This window comes from Myotis lucifugus, unplaced genomic scaffold, assembly GCF_000147115.1.
Source record: "Myotis lucifugus unplaced genomic scaffold, Myoluc2.0 scaffold_162, whole genome shotgun sequence".
NCBI lineage: Eukaryota > Metazoa > Chordata > Mammalia > Chiroptera > Vespertilionidae > Myotis > Myotis lucifugus.
Genome location: NW_005871210.1, coordinates 1,066,192 through 1,084,632, shown reverse-complemented (window position 1 = coordinate 1,084,632; position 18,441 = coordinate 1,066,192). Strand labels below are relative to the sequence as shown.

The window sequence follows — 18,441 nt, the reverse complement described above, 5'->3', positions numbered from 1 at the left end:
ACCAGCTCAATTTCTATATGCTATACTAATGTGAAATTAGCTGACAGGAACACCTGTTCTTTCCATAAAGGTGCCCTGTATTTTACATATCTGCTATTGAGATAACCTCTTCTTTTACTTTACAGATATATGTAATTGACAGTGCAGACAGAAAAAGATTTGAAGAGACGGGCCAGGTAAATAATTCTTCTGTTGATCTATTTCCCAAATAACTGGGTATTCATTAATCTGCCTTGTAAATGTATGACAGTGAGAGAGATTTTTTTTTGTTTAACCTTTGCAGTTTAAACAAGACAGTCACTCTGGCAAGCAGGCAAAAATACCAGTTGGCTAAAAAGAACTTAGTTCAGAATCCTTTAAACAGTTTTTTTGATTAAAGCCTTTTAGTTTAAATCAAATTGAATAAACAAGTTATAAGAAAATGGAATTTACCAGCATGCCCAAAAGCTCTTCAGGTTTCTTCTCATTCCACATAGAAATGAACCCAGAAGAACAATTCACTTATTATGTCTGTGTACATTTTTCAATATCAACTTAATTGATCCAAGGGCAACTAACAAATTCAAAGGGATGGAAGAAATGTGTAAGCCAAGACGAAGCTGCTCTTGTTTCCAAGCCAAAAGATAGGTATCTTTGAACCCCAAAATGGCTTCAAATGCAGACTACATGTCAACATGATTACACAGTGCAATTTGTATACACAGTTTTAAACAGAGAAGCGGTGGGGACAGACCATTTTACTGAGTACACTGATAAGAAGCAAGGGGTAGAGTGGACCTCTTTGGAGAAGCATGATTACATTTTATTGCAGAGTCCTTGGCTTGTGTCCTAAACTACCACTGGTGGCCTTCCAAAGGTAGCCGTCCCCCTGTTTATGTTCCTTTTTCCTGGAAATTAGTTTGAGAACTCTCCAGACTCTTGGAGATAACCCTTCTATACCTTGATGATTTCTGGATCATCACTTCATGTGAGCTTGAAGGTGAAGGGTGTCATATAACTATGACACCTCTTGAACCCTCCAGTTCTCTTTGGCAGCACAAGTGTCTTACATAGGGTTAAAACGTGGATTTAATGGGAGAGGTGGGTCCTCATATTTAGGTACGTACACACCCTCTCCTATACTTATTGCAGACAGAATCAACATAACAGGGTAGACCCCAACTGATAGCCTAAAAATCAGAGACCTTGCCAGATGGACTAATACAGTTATTTTAGGATATGGGTTCGATGAAGTGTAATGCATGGACATGTTTTGGAGGTAAAGATTGATGAAACAGAATTATAGTCTTTAAAGCAATTGTCATTTTCAATTTATTCTATATAATAAAAGGCTAATATGAAACAGAATTATAGTCTTTAAAGCAATTGTCATTTTCAATTTATCCTATATAATAAAAGGCTGATATGCAAATTGTCCCCTCGGGAGTTCAACCGCTCGCTATGACATGCACTGACCACCAGGGGGCAGCGTGGAATGAAGGAAGGCCCTGGCCGGCAGCCAGAAGGCCTCGATTGGCCCTAATCACCGGCCTGGCCTAGGGACCCTACCCATGCACAAATTTTGCGCATTTAAATAAATACACACACACACATACACACACGCACATATACACTGAAAGTTATTTTCAGATAACAGCCTTGGCTAAATTTTAAATTTCTAATCACAACTTGTGTTCTCCCTTGAACTGTGTTTCTCAAAGTATGATCTATGAATCCCTATAGCAGAACTACTAGAGGGGAGCTAGTAAAATGCGGATTCCTAAATAAGTAAATAGATAAAATGTAGATTCCTGGGCTCTCGCTCAGACTTCCCAAAGTCAGCCTCTCTGGTAGGCCCAGCAGTCTGTCAGGGGAGTCTTTCATAGGCTCAAGTTTGAGAACCACTGCCCTTGAAAGTTGCTGGTTGATCAGCTTAACTGTTTTATTTTTTTCTAGCTAGAAGTTAATGGTTAAATATCATAGCTTTCATCCTTCCCTCCCCATCCATTCTCAAAATGATCCAGGAACTAGCTGAATTACTGGAGGAAGAAAAGCTAAGTTGTGTTCCAGTGCTCATCTTTGCTAATAAGCAGGATTTGCTCACGGCAGCCCCTGCCTCTGAAATTGCAGAAGGACTGAACCTGCACACCATCCGTGACCGAGTCTGGCAGATCCAGTCTTGCTCAGCTCTCACAGGAGAGGGCATTCAGGTGAGATTACCTGGAGGCTTGGTCACCTGGCAACATGACAGCCAACCAAGGTAGTCTGTCTCATTGGCTGGGCTGATCTAGATAGGAAAGATATGAAACAAATAGCCTTTAATTGGTAGATGAACAATCCAGGATGTGAAGGGCATGAAGAGATTAGTTCTTTTCTACTTAGCAGCCAATGTGACATCAATAACTTTTCTAGGAAAGACAAACCCACCCCACACAAGCAACAAACTACTCTATTAGGTAGGAGGTCAGAACAGAAGACTTAGAGCAGCGGTCACCCACTGGTGGTCCGTGAGGACCGAAAGGTTGGCGACCGCTGACATAGAGGATGCTTTCTAACTCTAGGATTCTTTGATGATTTGGTTGGGGTTTTTGTGTTGTGTCTCATGTTGTGGCCAAGGTAACAGAGCCATCAACAATTATGCACACTGGTTATCCTGTAGAAGTGTTCTGTTTTGTTTTCTGTTGGCTGTCTTCACTGCCTTCGGGGTTGGTGTCTGTTTCCTGCTACTTCAGTTTGGTTTCCCACTGGTAGGCTTCTGCTCACAGAGGGCCTCGTGCTTTATACTGAGGCACTACATACCAGAAGAGCAGGCTCCCCTCACTTGATATTAACTGAGAGGCTATATCCTCAAAGAATGATGAAGAGGTTCAGCTCTGATGCTTCCTACCAAGCAGACGCAAACCAGGTGACACTTGGAGTCAGCACTCTAGGATTCTTTATTCCAAAGCCCCAGCATGCCCACATGCCTCACTTTAGACATCTGGTGGACCTGCCGGGGAAGTGACACTATGAGGTGAGAATCGGGCAGTACTGCTCCGGGATGCTGTGGGGGATTAGCAACATCTAAAGCAGTGGTATCTTCCCTCGTTGCCATATGGCGTGTGTGTCTAATGGCATGACCAGTTTGCTTTTCTCTGAACTTGGTGTGTTGGGGTATGAGCCTGCAACTTCTCAATTGTCCAGCAGCCTCTTTCCATTTCCTTTCTAATACTCTCCTTCTCTCTCTCCAAAAACATTTGACATTGATTGTCTTAAAACTGCCTGACTGCTTTTATTTCAAGAAAATAGTCACGTCCTAGAGTTATCTCACTTGTTCCATCTGTTTGTTGCTTGGTTTTTCTCTTTTTGTTATATGAACAACCAGGGCCTGTTTCTGTGCTTGGCCTTTAGATCTGAGAATAGACCAGTCAGCACAAGACAAGCACCCTCTCCTCTACCGTCCTTAATACCCACACCCTCTGTGTGTGTGTGTGTGTGTGTGTGTGTGTAGTGGGGGCTCTAAAATAGCCAGAGATGAGCTTAGCTACCTCCCCAAAATGGATGCTGGAGCTCTGTGAGTCTCTCTGTGAGGTTTTAGTTTAGGGAGGGGGGATATTAAGTCTTATTTCCTTCCTTCCTTCCTAGACTCTGGTTATAAAAGTAATATATTCTCATTATTAATCATATAAAAGTATATAAAATTTAAAACTGTAAAGTTTTTTCCTCTCCCCTAATCCCACTTGACAAAGGAACTATCATTAATAGTTTTATTCTCAAGTCTCCTCTTTAAAATTATAATCACATATGTGATTATAGATCTATTCAGTTTTGAATTAACTGCATTTTTCCAGCTTAATTTAGGCTGGTCCAACAAGTATACTACACCCCAAGATGTTATTTATTTATTTATTTATTTATTTTATTTGAGAGAGGAAGGAAGAGGGAGAGAGAGAAAAAAACATCAATGATGAGAGAGAATCATTGATTGGCTGCCTCCTGCACGCCCCCTACCGGGGAATCGAACCTGCAACCTGGGCATGTGCCCTTGACCGGAATCGAATCCAGGACCCTTCAGTCTGCAGGCCAATGCTCTATCCACTAAGCCAAACGGGCTAGGGCCCCAGGATGTTTTTTAATAGGTAAACTCAAATCCTTTTATTTAGCTTCTCACTTAAAAAAAAAAAATCAAGTTTAGCCTAAGGTATTTCCCTTGATTGTGCATAAGATGGCCTTCATGAGGCCTAGAGTGATTTGGGTTTGGATGAAGCCTTCTTGTGTTTATACAAACCACTTCAGCAAGAGAACTCTGCCTGTCTAAATGGCCTCAAACACAAATATAGAGAGAACATCTCAAGGTCGGGGGCTCTAAAGGTGGGACTAGAGAAAATAAACACATTTTGTGTGCCTACTGCTAAGAAAGTGGCAGCCCCTAATCTTTTTTCACTTGGTCAGAGTGTTGAAAGGAAGAAAAAGCAAAGCCGGAATTAACAGTAAGGTCCTTGTTTCTTCAGCCAGCCTTAAGCAGGGACTAGAGTTATCTAAAATCAGCATTTTGAGTAATGGCATTCAAGTCAAGGGTGCTTCCTCAGAGCCTGGAGATTGGGAGGGAGCTCTAGTCATTGTCCTCCCAGCCCCACCCACCACACCCCAACCTGTCAGGGGAGGTTACAGAGATAGAGCTCTTGTTCTTGGCTGTGTAACCACCATAGAAGTGGCGTTCCCTTTAAGTCACAGGATCTTTAGACCAAAAAAGCATCAGTGAGCTATCAGACAGAGTCGGGGAAGGCTTTAAAATCAGTCAGTTTAAACCAAGTGAGACAACCATGTATGGTTTGTTTTTGTTAAAGTTCTTCTTACATCAAAGACCTTCAGCAACCAGATTCACAGGAAATTATGTCAAGAAAAATCTAACAAAGAACTGTGAGCATATATATATATATATATATATAATGATTTTATATGGAGGAGAAATAGTTTGAAGGTCACTTAATTAGTTTAGTAGATAGTACCATGGTGTATAGAATTGGGTAGTTAAGACTGGGATTTCAAGGTTAATGAGATTAGATTATGGTTAATAGAATGATATAAATTTAGAGAGTTTAACCATTATTTGAAATGAGTTATTTAATAAAAATGTTAATTAAGAAGGGAATCTGCTGTCTATTGTCCTTTAATGGTAACCTTTGGGGACTGCAGAAAGGTTGTGGAGTTTTCTGTGGAAGCATTTCATTGTGAGGCACCCACTGGCCATGTCCCTCCCCCAGGTAACGCCTGTGACCTAAGCTCTTGTCCACTCAGCCAGTGTCGTGGTTTTTACTTTAAAGAGTCACTCAGGAGGAATTGCTTTCCTGCGTTGCCTAATGCAAGTGCAGGCCTTTAATGATTCTTATTTGCTAGGGTTTCAGTATTCCTAAAAAAGGAAAGACCTCGCTGGAAAAATGTCCATAAGATCACTTTCAGACATGGATACTGTGTAGTAATTACTAAAATTCCCTAAATTCTTATTGCATCTTCCCTCCTTCCTCCTGTCCTGCTGCCCCATGAGAGCCGGTCAATAATGGGCAGAGCTACTAAAATGTTCAGACATTCAAATAACATCTGGCACCATAGCTCTAAAGACCCTAAAAGGAAAAATGTACAAAGGTTAAAAAACCAAACAAAAAAACCTCTGGATTTTTACTGATAAAATAACACCCTCGAGTGAGCAAGCCAGGGGAACAACCACAGATCCACTAGATGGTAAGCTACACCTTCTGGACTCATCGGGCAGGTGTATCACTTCTTAGCCGAGCAGCTTAAACACATGATTTAAGGTTATGGAAGTGAGTGATTCCTGGGATGGATTTCAGATTCTTGTTCTACCTGATGTTCTGATGACAAATATGTGCAGTCTTGACAAGGACAGGCAGTCCCATATGTTGTTCAGCCGCCCCTGTCCTGGGTGTGGAGATGGACTTCTGAGGCTTCAGGAGAGTTCAGAACAGGTCTTTCTTAGCCTGATGGATGGTGACCAGGAGGCCAGCCCATGGTGTAATTAAAGCAGGTTTTCATGAGAAACGTCCAGAGGAGAGCATAGGTAAAGGGCACTAGCAGCTGAAGGAGAACATCAATCTTGGAAACCCTGCCTGCTGAGGGGCCCAGAGTCCAGAGGAGCGATCAGAAGAGACCCAGTTATGTCACGTAGATGCAGGCAGGAAGGGGAGAAACTGAACAATGTCTGGGAGGGGACGCCTGCGGCCCCTGAGCCAGGCTGCCTCACACCTGAAGGCAGTCTCCCTCTGCGCCCTGGGCTGGGCCATGTTGCTAGGGCCTCTCCTCGTGTAGGACTTTGAGCCCTGGGACTCCTTTTCCCTGGGTGTCTAGAAACAGTGAACCAAGGACTTGGCTTAGAGCCAGAGAAAGGTAGCAAGAAAGCAACCTCTTCCACCTACACATCTGAATTTAACCCAGACCACCGTGCTGTCCTTTACTGCTGCAGTGTCAGGTGTTTGAAGACATTTTCTCTCTAAAACATCGTGTGTGTGTGTGTGTGTGTGTGTGTGTGTGTGTGTGATTAAAATTGTACTGGAAGAGAATTTCCTTTCAGTGCAGAGATCAGCAGTTTCAAGCTGGTCTCTAGCCTTCGTCATAACAGAGACCTGCCTCCACCATAGCTGAGCAGAAAGTTCTCTTGGGTATTCCTCTCCATGCCCCCACCTCATGCTCACATTTTCTTTTCACATCTCTCCCACGTTCCCCGTCTTCCTTCCTTCTCTAAACAGGAGTAATGGTCCGGCTTAGTGTCTCACCTAGAAAGGACCACTAGCAGTCGGAGCCCTGGTGTGTGAGCTGTGCACCTCCCACGTGAACATTACACGTTTCCTAGCCCAGCTCCTTGGTTTTTTTTTCCTTTTTCCTTGGTCTAGGGGGCTTTTCCCTTAATATACCAATAGAATTTGGTATTTTTAAATATGACATTTACCCTTCTTTCAAGGCCTGGCATCAGTTATTTTTTACTCCAAGTGTACATGGAACTGCTTATCTGCAAGTCAGACCTCAGGTTTATTTTTAAAATTTCAAACCTCTCTTTAGACCAAGAAAGCAAGCTCAGGACATCCGATTTTGCTACCTCTCTGGTGCAGTGCCCTTTGTCACCAGAAAAAATATTAATAGCAAGCAATATTTTATGTATGCAGCATCCAGCTGCTCCTTGACCCTGGGGGCCTGGTGACACAATGGGATAGGCTGCATTGCTCAGCGAGGGCCTGAGCTCCTCCTCCTCTTAAAGCAATTACTGATGTGGCATGTAGTCCTCATGGCATAAAAAACCAGGCCCACCCAACCATGGCGGCCACTGCTTCCTTCCAACCATTGAGCAGTGATGGATGCATTGTAGGGTGATCAAATTAAAGGGAGCATTGCAGCCAGAGTCCACCCTTCCATAGAAAGAGGCATCATGCCTTTAATGCTGGACCACTGAGATCTGTGATGAGTAGGTTTCCACCCCTGTGGTTAGGGCAGCCTTATATTTTCCCCAATGGTCATATTAGGGGATAATCTCATGACATAGCAAAATTTATTTCCTCTCCACAAGGCCAAACAAAGCTCAGTATTTGAGGTTCAGTGCCTCACTTTAGTCTCTATTATTGAATTAAAGCTAATCAATTTAAATTCAGTTTCAGCAAGATTGGCCAGAAGGAGGTGTGGTAGAGGAAGGAAGGGGAGGACTACTCACGCCATAATATTGTCATCCCCGTGATGAAGATCAAATGTGCAGAAATTTGGTCAAACCAGTTTTTAACAATAAAGGTTCAACCATTAAACAAACTTATGAGTTCATTTCCTTCTTTGGAAGCAGAGCAGTAACCTACTTCAAGTAACTGATCACTTTTTCTCAGTCGTCTGTTTTGAAAAAAAAACAAAGCTTTACCAAATTAAGGCAAGAGTGATGTGGAGCACTAATTTAAACTTGAGAAGCAGAAGGTTCTGCTTCTTGCTATGATGTTGTCTTTAAATGTTACTATTTCCATTGAAGGTGGTGGTCTTGGTGGAGAGTTGCTATGCTAGGATGTGCAGCAAGGTAAACATGCAGCTTCCACACAGAGATACCGGGCAGCCCGGGAATCCTGAGAGCTGAGTGGCCAAAACAGCCTCTGGCATCGTCAGAGCTGCAGCCAGGCTCTGCAGGAACCTGGCCTGGGCTACCCCAGTCTCATGCCCCTTTAGTCGGAGGTCCTAACGCAGAAATAACTAGCATTGCTCTTTCCCAGCTTTAGGGTGACTCCCAGCTTCTCCATAAGCTTGAGGCAGAGCTCCTCCCTCCAGTACTTGCCGGCACTCATTGAGAACCGGTAAATGGTTAGAGTGTGGGTGCTGGAGCTAGAGAGCGGGTTCCCAGCCCGCCTCTGCCACACACTGTGTTGTGCTCCCATTTGTAATGTGGAAATTATAGTCCCTACTTCACAGGGTGTTACAGGGTTAATTAAAAAGATATAAGTTAAGTACTGTAGGCCAGACACCATGCTAGGTTCTGTAAACACAACCTCAAGCCAGTCTGACTTGGACCCTCCCCTCAAGGATCTTGGACAACATATTATCTTTCCTTTTCCGTGGGCAACTTGACACAGCTTGTCCTGATTTGAGTGGAGAGGTATTATCCCCATTGACTAGTGCCTCCCCAACAGCCCCTCACCTCCAGCTCTCTTTCTCCTCAGGTAATGACAGGAAAGGTACAACTCCCCAAACCCCAAACACTCCCAATCAGGGCAGAGCAGCCACAGGGCTTGGCCCCTTTTAAATCTCCCTGTGCTTCCCACACTCCAGACTGCTGGGGGCAGCTGCAGAGGCTCAGGGACCAGCAGCATAGCTGGTGGGTACTGACCTCTGAGCGCCCTCTGTTGGCAGGACTGTGGCTGAAAGGGCTTTGCCACCGCTGGCCTCACAGACATCTGGAGCACATGGCTCCCCAGCAGGGCTCCCGCATTTAAATCCCCTCGGCCTCCATAACAGACACCAAAAAGAAAGCTGCCCCTCACCCTCCACATTCTGCTTCGGGTTCCTGCAGCTGAGTAAATATTTTTTCTATCTCTTTGACTGTATTCATGTTTAGTTAGTTACATATAATAAAAAGAACAACCCCCCTGAAATCAGCCATAAAACAAGGGGGGAAGCCGGTATTCACATAGTGTGGGAACACTTGATTTCTCTGAGATGATTTGATAAAATACCGCAAGTCTCCATAGAGGAGAAAATATTGAGGTGCGTACCTTTGATAGTGTTTGTGCAGGTTTCTGAAGATGGAAAGTGCTACATAAGTGCTGAGCTATTCAGCTTGGGAAGCAAAGAGAAGATGGTTATCTTATTCATCCCTCTTTTATTTGTAAAATCTTTTCTGTCTCCTGGCAGGTGATCATTTTTTTCCTGGAAACCAATTAGCTACTAAAATTAAACATGCTTCTCTTTAAATTAATCCTTTTCATAAAATGGTCTTAAAATTGGCCTCAGCTTTTGAAGTCGGTAGCTGACCCAGTTGTAATTGGAGATGTATTTGGAGGCCACCTTTCTCCCACCTTGGCATCCCGCCTCCCTTGTCCCCCTGCTGCCAGGTGCTGTCCACCTTCAGGCTTTCGGCTGAGGCCAGCCTCATCCTGGCAGATGCCCTAAAGTCTGCTCTGGAACAGCCATCAGATCATCTGGTTCTCCTACCCAGGCGTTCTGATGGCAACTGGCAGAGTTTTAATCACTGTAAATTCAGGTGATGGTCAGATTAGCCAGGAGATAGGGTGCCTGCTGGTTGTTTTGCAGTGATGTATTGTTCATGGGATTAATGCTCCGAATGCCCAAAGGTGTCAGCTGATATTTATTACTTTAAGCTGGCTCAGCTGTTCAGGTTCAACCACTAGCGCCGTGGTCACAGGAAATGCAGGGCTCTGCGTGTCATGTATGCCCTGAGATGTGCACATGTGACTGGGACCTCAGCAAGCATGTATTGCAGGCTCGGGGGGAGTGGGGGGAGGGGATTTGTGCAGGATCCTGCTTTGATTTTGTTCTGAGCCTCCAAAGGAACTCTGCACACCCCTGAAGGTCGGAGAGACTCTAGTGCAGTGGTTCTCAAGCTTGGCTGCACATTAGAATCACCTGGGAACCTTTTAAACTCCTGATTTCTGGGCCTCATCCTCCGGAAATTCTGTTTCTTTGTTATGGGGTGGGGCCACAACATTAGTAACAAAGAAACAGAACTTCCGGAGGATGAGGCCCAGAAATCAGGATTTTAAAAAGATTCCCAGGTGATTCTAATGTGCAGCCAAGGTTGAGAACCACTGCTCTAGGGGAAGGGAGAGTATTGAGGGGTGGCTCCAAAGTGGGTTGAAAAGGAGGTCATCTCCGGCAGGTCTGGCATCCAGGAGAAAGCATGCCACCTGCCAGGTGGCTGTAGGCATTGTGTGGTTTTTACCTCTGTCCCTCTCCAGCCTAAGAGAGGACACTTTCAAGGTCACTGTGCCTTTAAGGGCACCTTCTCCCCAGTCCCTCAGCTTGGTGGTACTTACAGCTACAAGAATCAGGCCCGGACTCTCTAAACCTATCTGGAGAGCTGCACGAAGAGAAATAAATGCACATTGCCCTCGTGTGTGTCTAGTAACACACACTGCATTTGGTTTGTTTTTCCAAAAAGAAATTTAATTTAACCCGTGTACACTGCCACACTGTAAACACACCGGGCACCAGAAGGGTGGCTTATTGAATGGAATGCCCTAGCAAAGGTCAGCTTTTAGAAAAAGCCAAAAAGGGCTGGAATCTTTCCTGATAGCGCCTCAATCAGGCCTGGGGTCCAAGCAGATGTGTTTATTTTTTCAGAGGGAGTTCCTGAGAACCCATCTCAAGTTCAGACACTGGGCACTCCCACTCCTGTCTCCCTCCTGTGCTCTCAGAGGCCTCCCCACGAGGTCACTACCCCTGGTCACCCAGGTGGGCCCCTGGGACAGACTCCCTGGAGCTAGTGGTAGGGGAGGGGAGGCCCACACCCCCCCTCCCCCCCTCCTGGGCTTGCGTGTATAGTGTCTTTCTTATAACTAACACTGCCTTTCTCTGCCCATTTCCCTCAAAGGACGGCATGAACTGGGTCTGCAAAAATGTCATTGCAAAGAAGAAATAAAATCTAGACGAATGGAGATGCAGGAGCTTCGGGAGCTGAATTCTGTCCTGAAAAACACTAATTTGCTGCTTTCTGACCAAATGTTTCTCCATCTGTGTACAGCTACAGCTGTTTGAAGAGAGGGTACAACACAGTTTAAAAAGAATCCCTATTCCAGCAGTAGATTTAACTGATCTCTGAGGTTCAGTATCATTTTTCAAATAAAGGAATTATATTATTTCCTCTGCATAATTGAAATAGTATTAAATGTCTCAAAGCACATGATTAGAAAATGAGATCTTTTAAATGAGCAAGAGATTGCATTGCAGTTCAGACAATTCCAGTGGGCTTTTTTTTTTTCTTCTTTCAAAAAAAAGAAAAGAGAAAGAGAAAGAAGCAGCTTATGCTGCGTTCATTTATTTACTGACCTGTCCCTTGCTCTCCCCATGGTTTTGGAAGCACAGACAGTGTTTGCTGGTGCTGGTCAGTGATTTTTACCATCACCAACTGAGCCAGGGCTGCATTCCGTCCGGAGGGAAGCTGCTGGGGGGAAGGGAGGAAGAGCAGATGATTAAACCATCTTGTCATGCAGGTAGGAGACTGTGTGTGTAATCCTCACCCTTTGGAGAGGAAAAAAAATCCTTTCTTGCAAACAAGTCACCACATAAACATGGCCCATCCCAACCCCCCAGCCAGCTATACCGGGAAGCAAATTCTTATGACTTTTGACTATAATGACATCTGGAATGTCAGGAGAGGTGGGAGGTTTAATTCCAGAAAAATTACAAGGTCCTTAGGAAGCCCTCACACGGAGGGCTCGGGCCAGCGTAAACAGGCTTTCTCCAGTTCAGTGGAGCAGGGAGCAGCCGACTGAGATTAGCTGGCTTCTGCGCGGCAGTCCTATAGAAGGGATTTCTAAAGCTCAAAGAATTCTGTGTTTAAATGATCACAATAGGCCGTTGCTATCAGATTTTTAAAATAAATGCAGCTTACCCATGAACCTGCTCCACTGAGAAAAGGCAGGCAGATCGATTTTTTCAAGATCAATTTTTACAATGCTGGCAACTTGGGGGTGTGGGAAGCTCATAGGCGGAGAGGGTTTGCTGCTGGGAAGAAGGTGTGTGATTGCAGGGGCCACTCCCAGGGAAGCCAGAGTCACCCCAGCTGCCCATCTCCCCTGCCTCTCTCCAGCAAAATGTGTCCTCTGTTGATTGATTGGAGAGGACTGGAAGGAGACTTCTCCCGCCCCGTGTTGCAAAAAGAGCTTGTTTTCCTGAGTCTTAAGAAATCCCTAGCTTCAAGCCTGAAAGCTGGCCAGAGCATCACCCAGCTCCTGAATTGAACTCTGTTCTGGTGCCTGAGCCGAGGGGTTTTCAGAGAATGAATAAGAGACTGTCCAGTGGCTGGCTGGTGGGCCTCAGGAGGCCAGCTGCCTTCTCATCCCAGGAGGTGGCCCTTCCCAAACCCACTCAGGCCTGTGAGCAGAGGGGGGGGCCACTCCAGCCCCGGCCGTCTGTGCCCAGCTTTTCTGGACAAAGTTGTGCAGGTGAAGCTGAAGCCTGTGCAGCCTCAACGGCGTGCTGGGCTGGAAGTCATTCCTGCCAACATGAAAAGCTGCGCCGGGGGTGCTGTGGGCAGACCTGTAAGGGCTTGTAAAACAAAAGGAGGTGAGGGTTTTCCAAACCACTGAGCTACCTGCTTCCTGCTACCTCCTCCTCTGGCTTCCTTGTCTCCCCCAGGGCCTCTCCCACTTTGAACAAAGGAAAACAGAATCGCAAGAAACCAAAATCCCCCTGCCATCCAGCTGGAAATGTGGCTCTAGGGCTTGAAAATGGGTTTTCCCTCCAAATAGGGCACCAGGGATGCGAGCTGAAGGGCAGCGGCCTGCTTTGAGGTCTGTGATTTTGGAACAATGTGATAGGAACGTTGGCAGTGGATAGTCTGTAAAATACTTTGGTTCTTTTGCCACCAACTTAGGGAACTCTTTGCAAGAGTCCTCCCCAGGCCTGGGCCAGCAGGCAGAAGCCACTCCCCTCCTCTGATAACAGCCTCTGTGAACCTTCACATTTGCTTTTCAGCTAAAGACAGAGTGACATGGTAGATGTCACAAGCTTTCATCTTCCCTTTGAACCCTGCTGGACCCTCCTGGGGGCTCATGGGGTAGATGAGAGATGCCTGAAAAACGCAGACTTTAAAAGCTCCCATTTGTAAAAACAAAATACTCCTAAAGTCCCCTTTCCTCTCCCCAGCCCCACTCCCACCCCCGGGGCCATGACCAGAAGATAGAATTTGAAACTAGAAAGGGGATACCCGGTCTCCCATCCTCCCGCCCCTAGTGTGTCTGGGTGAGACTTGCTCTGTGCACCTCTGCATCTGAATGTGCGGGGGAGAGGGCTGGGGGGCACCAAGGCCCGGGACGGGGGCCCCAGGATGTGTGCTCAGACCAGTTGTGAGAAAAACTCCCTTCCCCTCCTACTGACCTTCCCTGTGCAGCTCCTCCTGGCTGGATCCCCGAGCCCAGTGCAACACACCCTTTCCCCTTCACTCTCCCCTGGTTACTATGGAAACAAGGGTGTCATTGATGTGGGCTGAGCCAGGGAACATGTCGGGCGGGCGCAAAGCTGAAAGTCAGCGATTATGCCGGTGGGTACACATGTGCGGGGAGAAAGAAGTCCACAGGTCCTGAGACTGCTGGAAGGACACAGTCCTGCCCCCTCCCTCCCTCCTCTCCTCTCTATCCGGGCTTTTGACAAATTTCTTTATTCCCCTCTGGGCTAAAGCGGCGGCTATTTTTGTGTCACTCGGTGCCTCACCCTCACTGTGGGCCGCTCCTTATCCGGACCTGCCCTGGAGGGTGACACCATGTCAGCCTCTCCGGGGCTCGTCCCTTGATTCCCGTCAGAGTTTGCTTTGATTTCTCTTTCCTTCTCGGGGGCAAGTTCTTCCTTTTATTTTTAGCTCTGCACTCCATGTGGTTTCAGGGTTCAGTCTGATCCATCGAAAGTTTCTTTTTATATAGTCCCTTTTGAAAATGATAAAGAAATGGACGTGGTATTTGGTCATGTGGAAAACCCACTGTATAATTTAGATGTCTGTCAAAAATCCAACAAATAAAATTTAGCTGAAATGAAGGCCGCCTGGAATGTGTTGTGTTCTTTGCTGAAGCTCAGAGAGGGCCTGAAATCTGTTTGTTATTTCAGAGGTTAGCATTCCTCAAGGTGCTTTTTTTTTTTCCAGAAGGATGTAATATTAACACCACCAATAACAAAAATAAAAATAACCGCTTAGTAAGCTCCTCCCACCTACCAGGCACTCTGCATACATCGCGGGGCAGCACTAGGCCTACTTTACAGTGGCGGAAACTGGGGCCCTTGCCTGGGTGAAGGGTTTTACCCAAGATCACAGAGCTGTTAGTGCAGGAGGGGCCTGGAACCCAGGTCTGAAGGCTACAGCAAGCTGCCACCTCTGGGAGCTAAAGACAGTAACAGCCCATTTCCCAGTAGCCTGAGCCCCTAGCCTTCTAAGCCCACACCATGGGTCTCCTCTGACCAGCACTGCTCCCTGGGCATTTCTGTCCCAGGTGTTGGGTAACTTCTGTCCTCACAGCACAACTGTTTGTTTGTTTGTTTGTTTGTTTATTTTAAAATATATTTTTATTGATTTCAGAGAGAAAGCAAGAGGGAGAGAGATAGAAACATCAATGATGAGAGAGGATCGTTGATGGGCTGCCTCATGCATGCCCCAAAGTGGGGATCGAGCCCGCAGCGCACACGCCCGTACCGGAAATCAAACCCATGACCTCCTGGATCATAGGTTGACACTCAACCACCGAGCCACACCAGCCAGGCCACAACCATGTATTTCGTACCATCCTTTGCACAGACGGAAAAAGGGGTGAAGACATTAGGAAAGTTAGGGCTGACAAGGATGTTTGCAACTATCTGATCCTGGGTCTTCCTTTTCGAGAGAGTTCAGAGAGGGGGATAGACTTGCCCAAAGTCACACAGGAGGTGGCAGAGTGGGCACTGGCCCAGGGCTCTGCCCTCTAGAGCAGAGGAGCTTACTTTCCCCTTTGGCAGCCTCGCTTCCTCGGTCTGGAGACACCAGCATGGCTCTGGAAGGGGCCCCTTTAAAGGAAAACTGCTGGCAAAATAGAGGGGAGCTTGAGGCAGAAGGAGAGAGGTCTAGTGTTGCCAGATAAATGGCAGGACATTCGGTTAAATTTCAAATAAACAAGGAATCATTTTTAGTGTAAGTATATCCCATGCAATATTTAGGACATACTTATAATACTAAAAAAAAGTAATTGTTTATCTGAAATTCAAATTTTCACTGGCCATCGCGGTTTTTGGTTTTTGTTATTTTGCTAAATCTAGTAACTCTATCCAGAATGCCTGGCTCTGGGACAATTTAAGTGTGTTCTCTGGAGTCATCTATAAATCAGCTCTGTGATCTTGGACAAGTTGGCTACTCTCTCGGAGTCTTGCCTCTTCCCCTGTGGAATGGGATTAAAATTATAGGGAGATTGAAAGGAGATAAAATGTCAATAAAATACCTAGACCTTGGGCAATAGTCAGCCTGCAGTAGGGACACTCTGTGCCTCTGTTTCTTATCTGTAAAGTGAGGTAATAGTCATCTGCCGCATGGCATTCTCAGAAAGGATTAGTGGAAGTTTGGATGTCCAGTGTGTAGGCGATGCCAAGTCATCGGTAACTATTATAACTGGGGGAAATTCTGAATCCAGGCCTTCCCAGACCCCCAAGACCTCTGCCCTGCCACCTGGCCCCTCCACTTGGCGAACTTTCCAGGCAACAAGCAAGCAGCCGGCAGCCTTCCTGGAGATGCTGGCAGCCCCCTCCTCACCGGGGCTCCCAGGTCCACCCCAGCCACACCTCCTGCAATTAGATTTGTAAGTGGGAACATGCTCTTGTCAGAGGCTTCTGATTGGCTCCGGGCAAAAACACAGTTTAGCGCTCAGTCAAGCTGCATTTTAGGGCCTCTGTCTCCCTCTCCCTCTTTTCCCCCCTTAATTGCAATCTGTTCAGTAATTTCCTTTTCCAACACTGCAGGAGCTGGGCAGGGAGGAGGGAAAGAGAGCTCCCACTCCCTGCAGTGGATCTGCTGGTCCAGCACTGTCAGGGGTGTGTGTGTGTGTGTGTGTGTGTGTGTATGTGTCCACAACCAGCCACACACATGAGCATGTGGAGATCTGACCAACCCCCCAGGGTCAGTCAGACCAGGGCAGGTTGTTAAGGGGGCACCCACTTGTGGCAGGTACTTCACAGCATTTAATCCTTGCAACACTATTAACTGCAGGTCGTATCACCCACAGTTTGGAGCTAGGGCTCACTGAATTTGACTCACGTGCTCAAGATCACACAGGAAGAGCAAGGCAGAGCCGGGATTTGAACCCAAGCCTGTTTGACTACGGGGCTCCAAGTTCACAGCATGGTTCCCTTTTCCCTTTAGGCTTCTAAGGCCAGAAAAGGGGCTAAGGAACCCTCCTGCCCAAAGGGACATGGAGAGGTTTCTGTTCCCAGAGTGAGTAGCAGCGTCCCAAGGACAAAAAGCCTCCGCGACAGAAATGAAATATTAATGGCAGAACTGCAGCAGCCGAGTCAAGGAGGGGCAGGTTGAAGGAGAACTTGCTTGCCTACCTGAAGCTGAAAGCTAGAAGGGTTGGGGGCAGGACTGCCACTAAGCTGAGCAAACTGCTCCTCCTGTTAGTCATTGGCTGGTTTGATCCCTTGGCCCTACAAGGCAGCCATTCCTATTGCTGTTTCCCAGGTGAGGAAACCAAGGCCTTCAGAGGTTAAGTCACTTGCCTGGAACCACACAGCTAGGCAATGGCTTGGCTGGGATGCCTGCCCACTCGAAAGCCCGTTTTTCTCCAGGACGCCCTCTTGACTGAACGAAGGGCCATGACCAGCTGGGAGAGGGGCTCCAGGAAACAGGGAGGTGGGTGGGCCAGAGGCCTCTCTGTGCCACCCCCTCTTCAGGACCCACAAGACCCTTCCCCAGAGGCCCAGCGGTGACTGCTGCTCTGGAGGCCACCAGCAGAGGGGGCAGGGGGTCCCAGCCCCAACCTGACAACAAAGAGGCTGGAGAGCTGTTGCTCTTTGGGCCCTGACCTGGCTCAGCTGCCTCCATGCTCGCCCAGGGCTCAGCAGCCCCCATCCAGCCCGACGCCCACTTAGACGACTGCAGGGGAAAGAGACGGGCCCACTGCAGACACACGCACGAGGCCACTGCCCACCCACAGTCTTCCTTTGCCTTGTTAATTCATGTTCCTGAGACTAGACAGGCCTGTCACCTGGGCCACCGCTGGCCCATATGGGAGAGGATGCGCACACCAGGGTGCAAGGCTTGGCACTAGCCGAGGGCCCCTCAGCGGCATGTCCTTGTGTAGGGCCAAAGCTGCGCGGCCATACTTGGTGGCCCTAACCAGTACACCAACCAGTCTGGCTCTCAATACCGCCCCTCTCCCGCCCCGCCCAATATCCCAGTCCTCACTCCCACCTGGTGACCTGCTCTGGGGAGTTGGAGCCTAGGACTCGCTGCCACGATGTCAGAATCACATACAATCATGCTGGCACACCACCCCCTCGCCCTTGGAATCTGTCTGGGGGCACAGATCTGATCTAAGGCTTGTGAACATGGATGGGGCCTCCCTGGACCAAAACGTTTTCCTGCCTGGATGCTGCAGATGGCGTTTGGAAAGAAGGCGATAAGGAGCTTTGGTTTGTAAGCAACAGCCCATCCTGGGGCCAGGGGATGCAATCTAGCCCAACTCTCCCTTCAATTCCCCCAGCTCCTGTGAGGAGTCAGCCAACTCCCTAGCCCCCTTTCCCACCCTGAGACCCCCAGATCTGCCAGAGTGGTGAGTTGGAAGGAAGAAAAAGAGGGAGGAAGGGGCTGGGATGCTGATCCAGGCAGGGGGGAGGTGTCTGCACAGCTGCAGGCAGCCCCCTACCCCCAGTCTGTGAATGGGCACATTACCCCCTCCCGCCCGCCTGCCACCGCTCCTGAAACAGTTGGTCCTAATGAACGCAAAGCAGGCAGGGCAGCTGTGTGCATTATCCATATGCATGGGGAGGTGTATATTTATCCTCACGTCCCACCCCACCCTGCAGCTGCTACCATCCCCTATGCCAGAAGGGTGAGTGGGCACAGCACCCAGGCTGCTCCCAGCCCTGGGCCTCCTCCCCTCCCACCCTCCCCCCACAGCCCACGCCCACAGCTTTCACTTGACCCATTTTGGAGGCAGAAGTTTGTGTGTGTGTTTGAGAGAGAAAGAGAGAGTGCACACTTCATTTCCCCGTTGGTGCTTTTGATTTCCTCTGAAGTATCTTGATTGCGGACGTACAATGGCA

General features: G+C 47.5%; 2 protein-coding genes across 5 annotated transcripts in view; one reads left to right on the top strand and one right to left on the bottom strand.

Moving 5' to 3' along the window:
- ARL3 (ADP ribosylation factor like GTPase 3) overlaps window positions 1-11,320 on the top strand; it is a gene marked incomplete at its 5' end in the record, with an annotated part of 21,775 nt that extends 10,455 nt beyond the window's left edge. The window contains 3 exons of the mRNA XM_023759846.1: window positions 126-176; window positions 2,004-2,189; window positions 11,042-11,320. Of these exons, the coding sequence (XP_023615614.1) occupies window positions 126-176; window positions 2,004-2,189; window positions 11,042-11,089 (285 nt within the window). The remainder of the gene's footprint in view (window positions 1-125; window positions 177-2,003; window positions 2,190-11,041) is intronic.
- Window positions 1-18,441, bottom strand: part of SFXN2 (sideroflexin 2) — a 65,205-nt gene that overhangs the window by 38,703 nt on the left and 8,061 nt on the right. The window contains exons 1-3 of one of the 4 annotated variants that reach the window (XM_023759824.1): window positions 13,882-14,684; window positions 12,538-12,717; window positions 11,497-11,608 (exon numbers count right to left, since the gene is read on the bottom strand). In XM_023759824.1, coding sequence (XP_023615592.1) covers window positions 11,497-11,516 — 20 coding nt within the window. In that variant the 5' untranslated portion in view covers window positions 11,517-11,608; window positions 12,538-12,717; window positions 13,882-14,684. Of the gene's footprint in view, window positions 1-11,496; window positions 11,612-12,537; window positions 13,804-13,881; window positions 14,685-18,441 lie in introns of those variants that run through there. The other 3 variants (XM_023759823.1, XM_023759821.1, XM_023759822.1) reach the window with 3 other exon arrangements.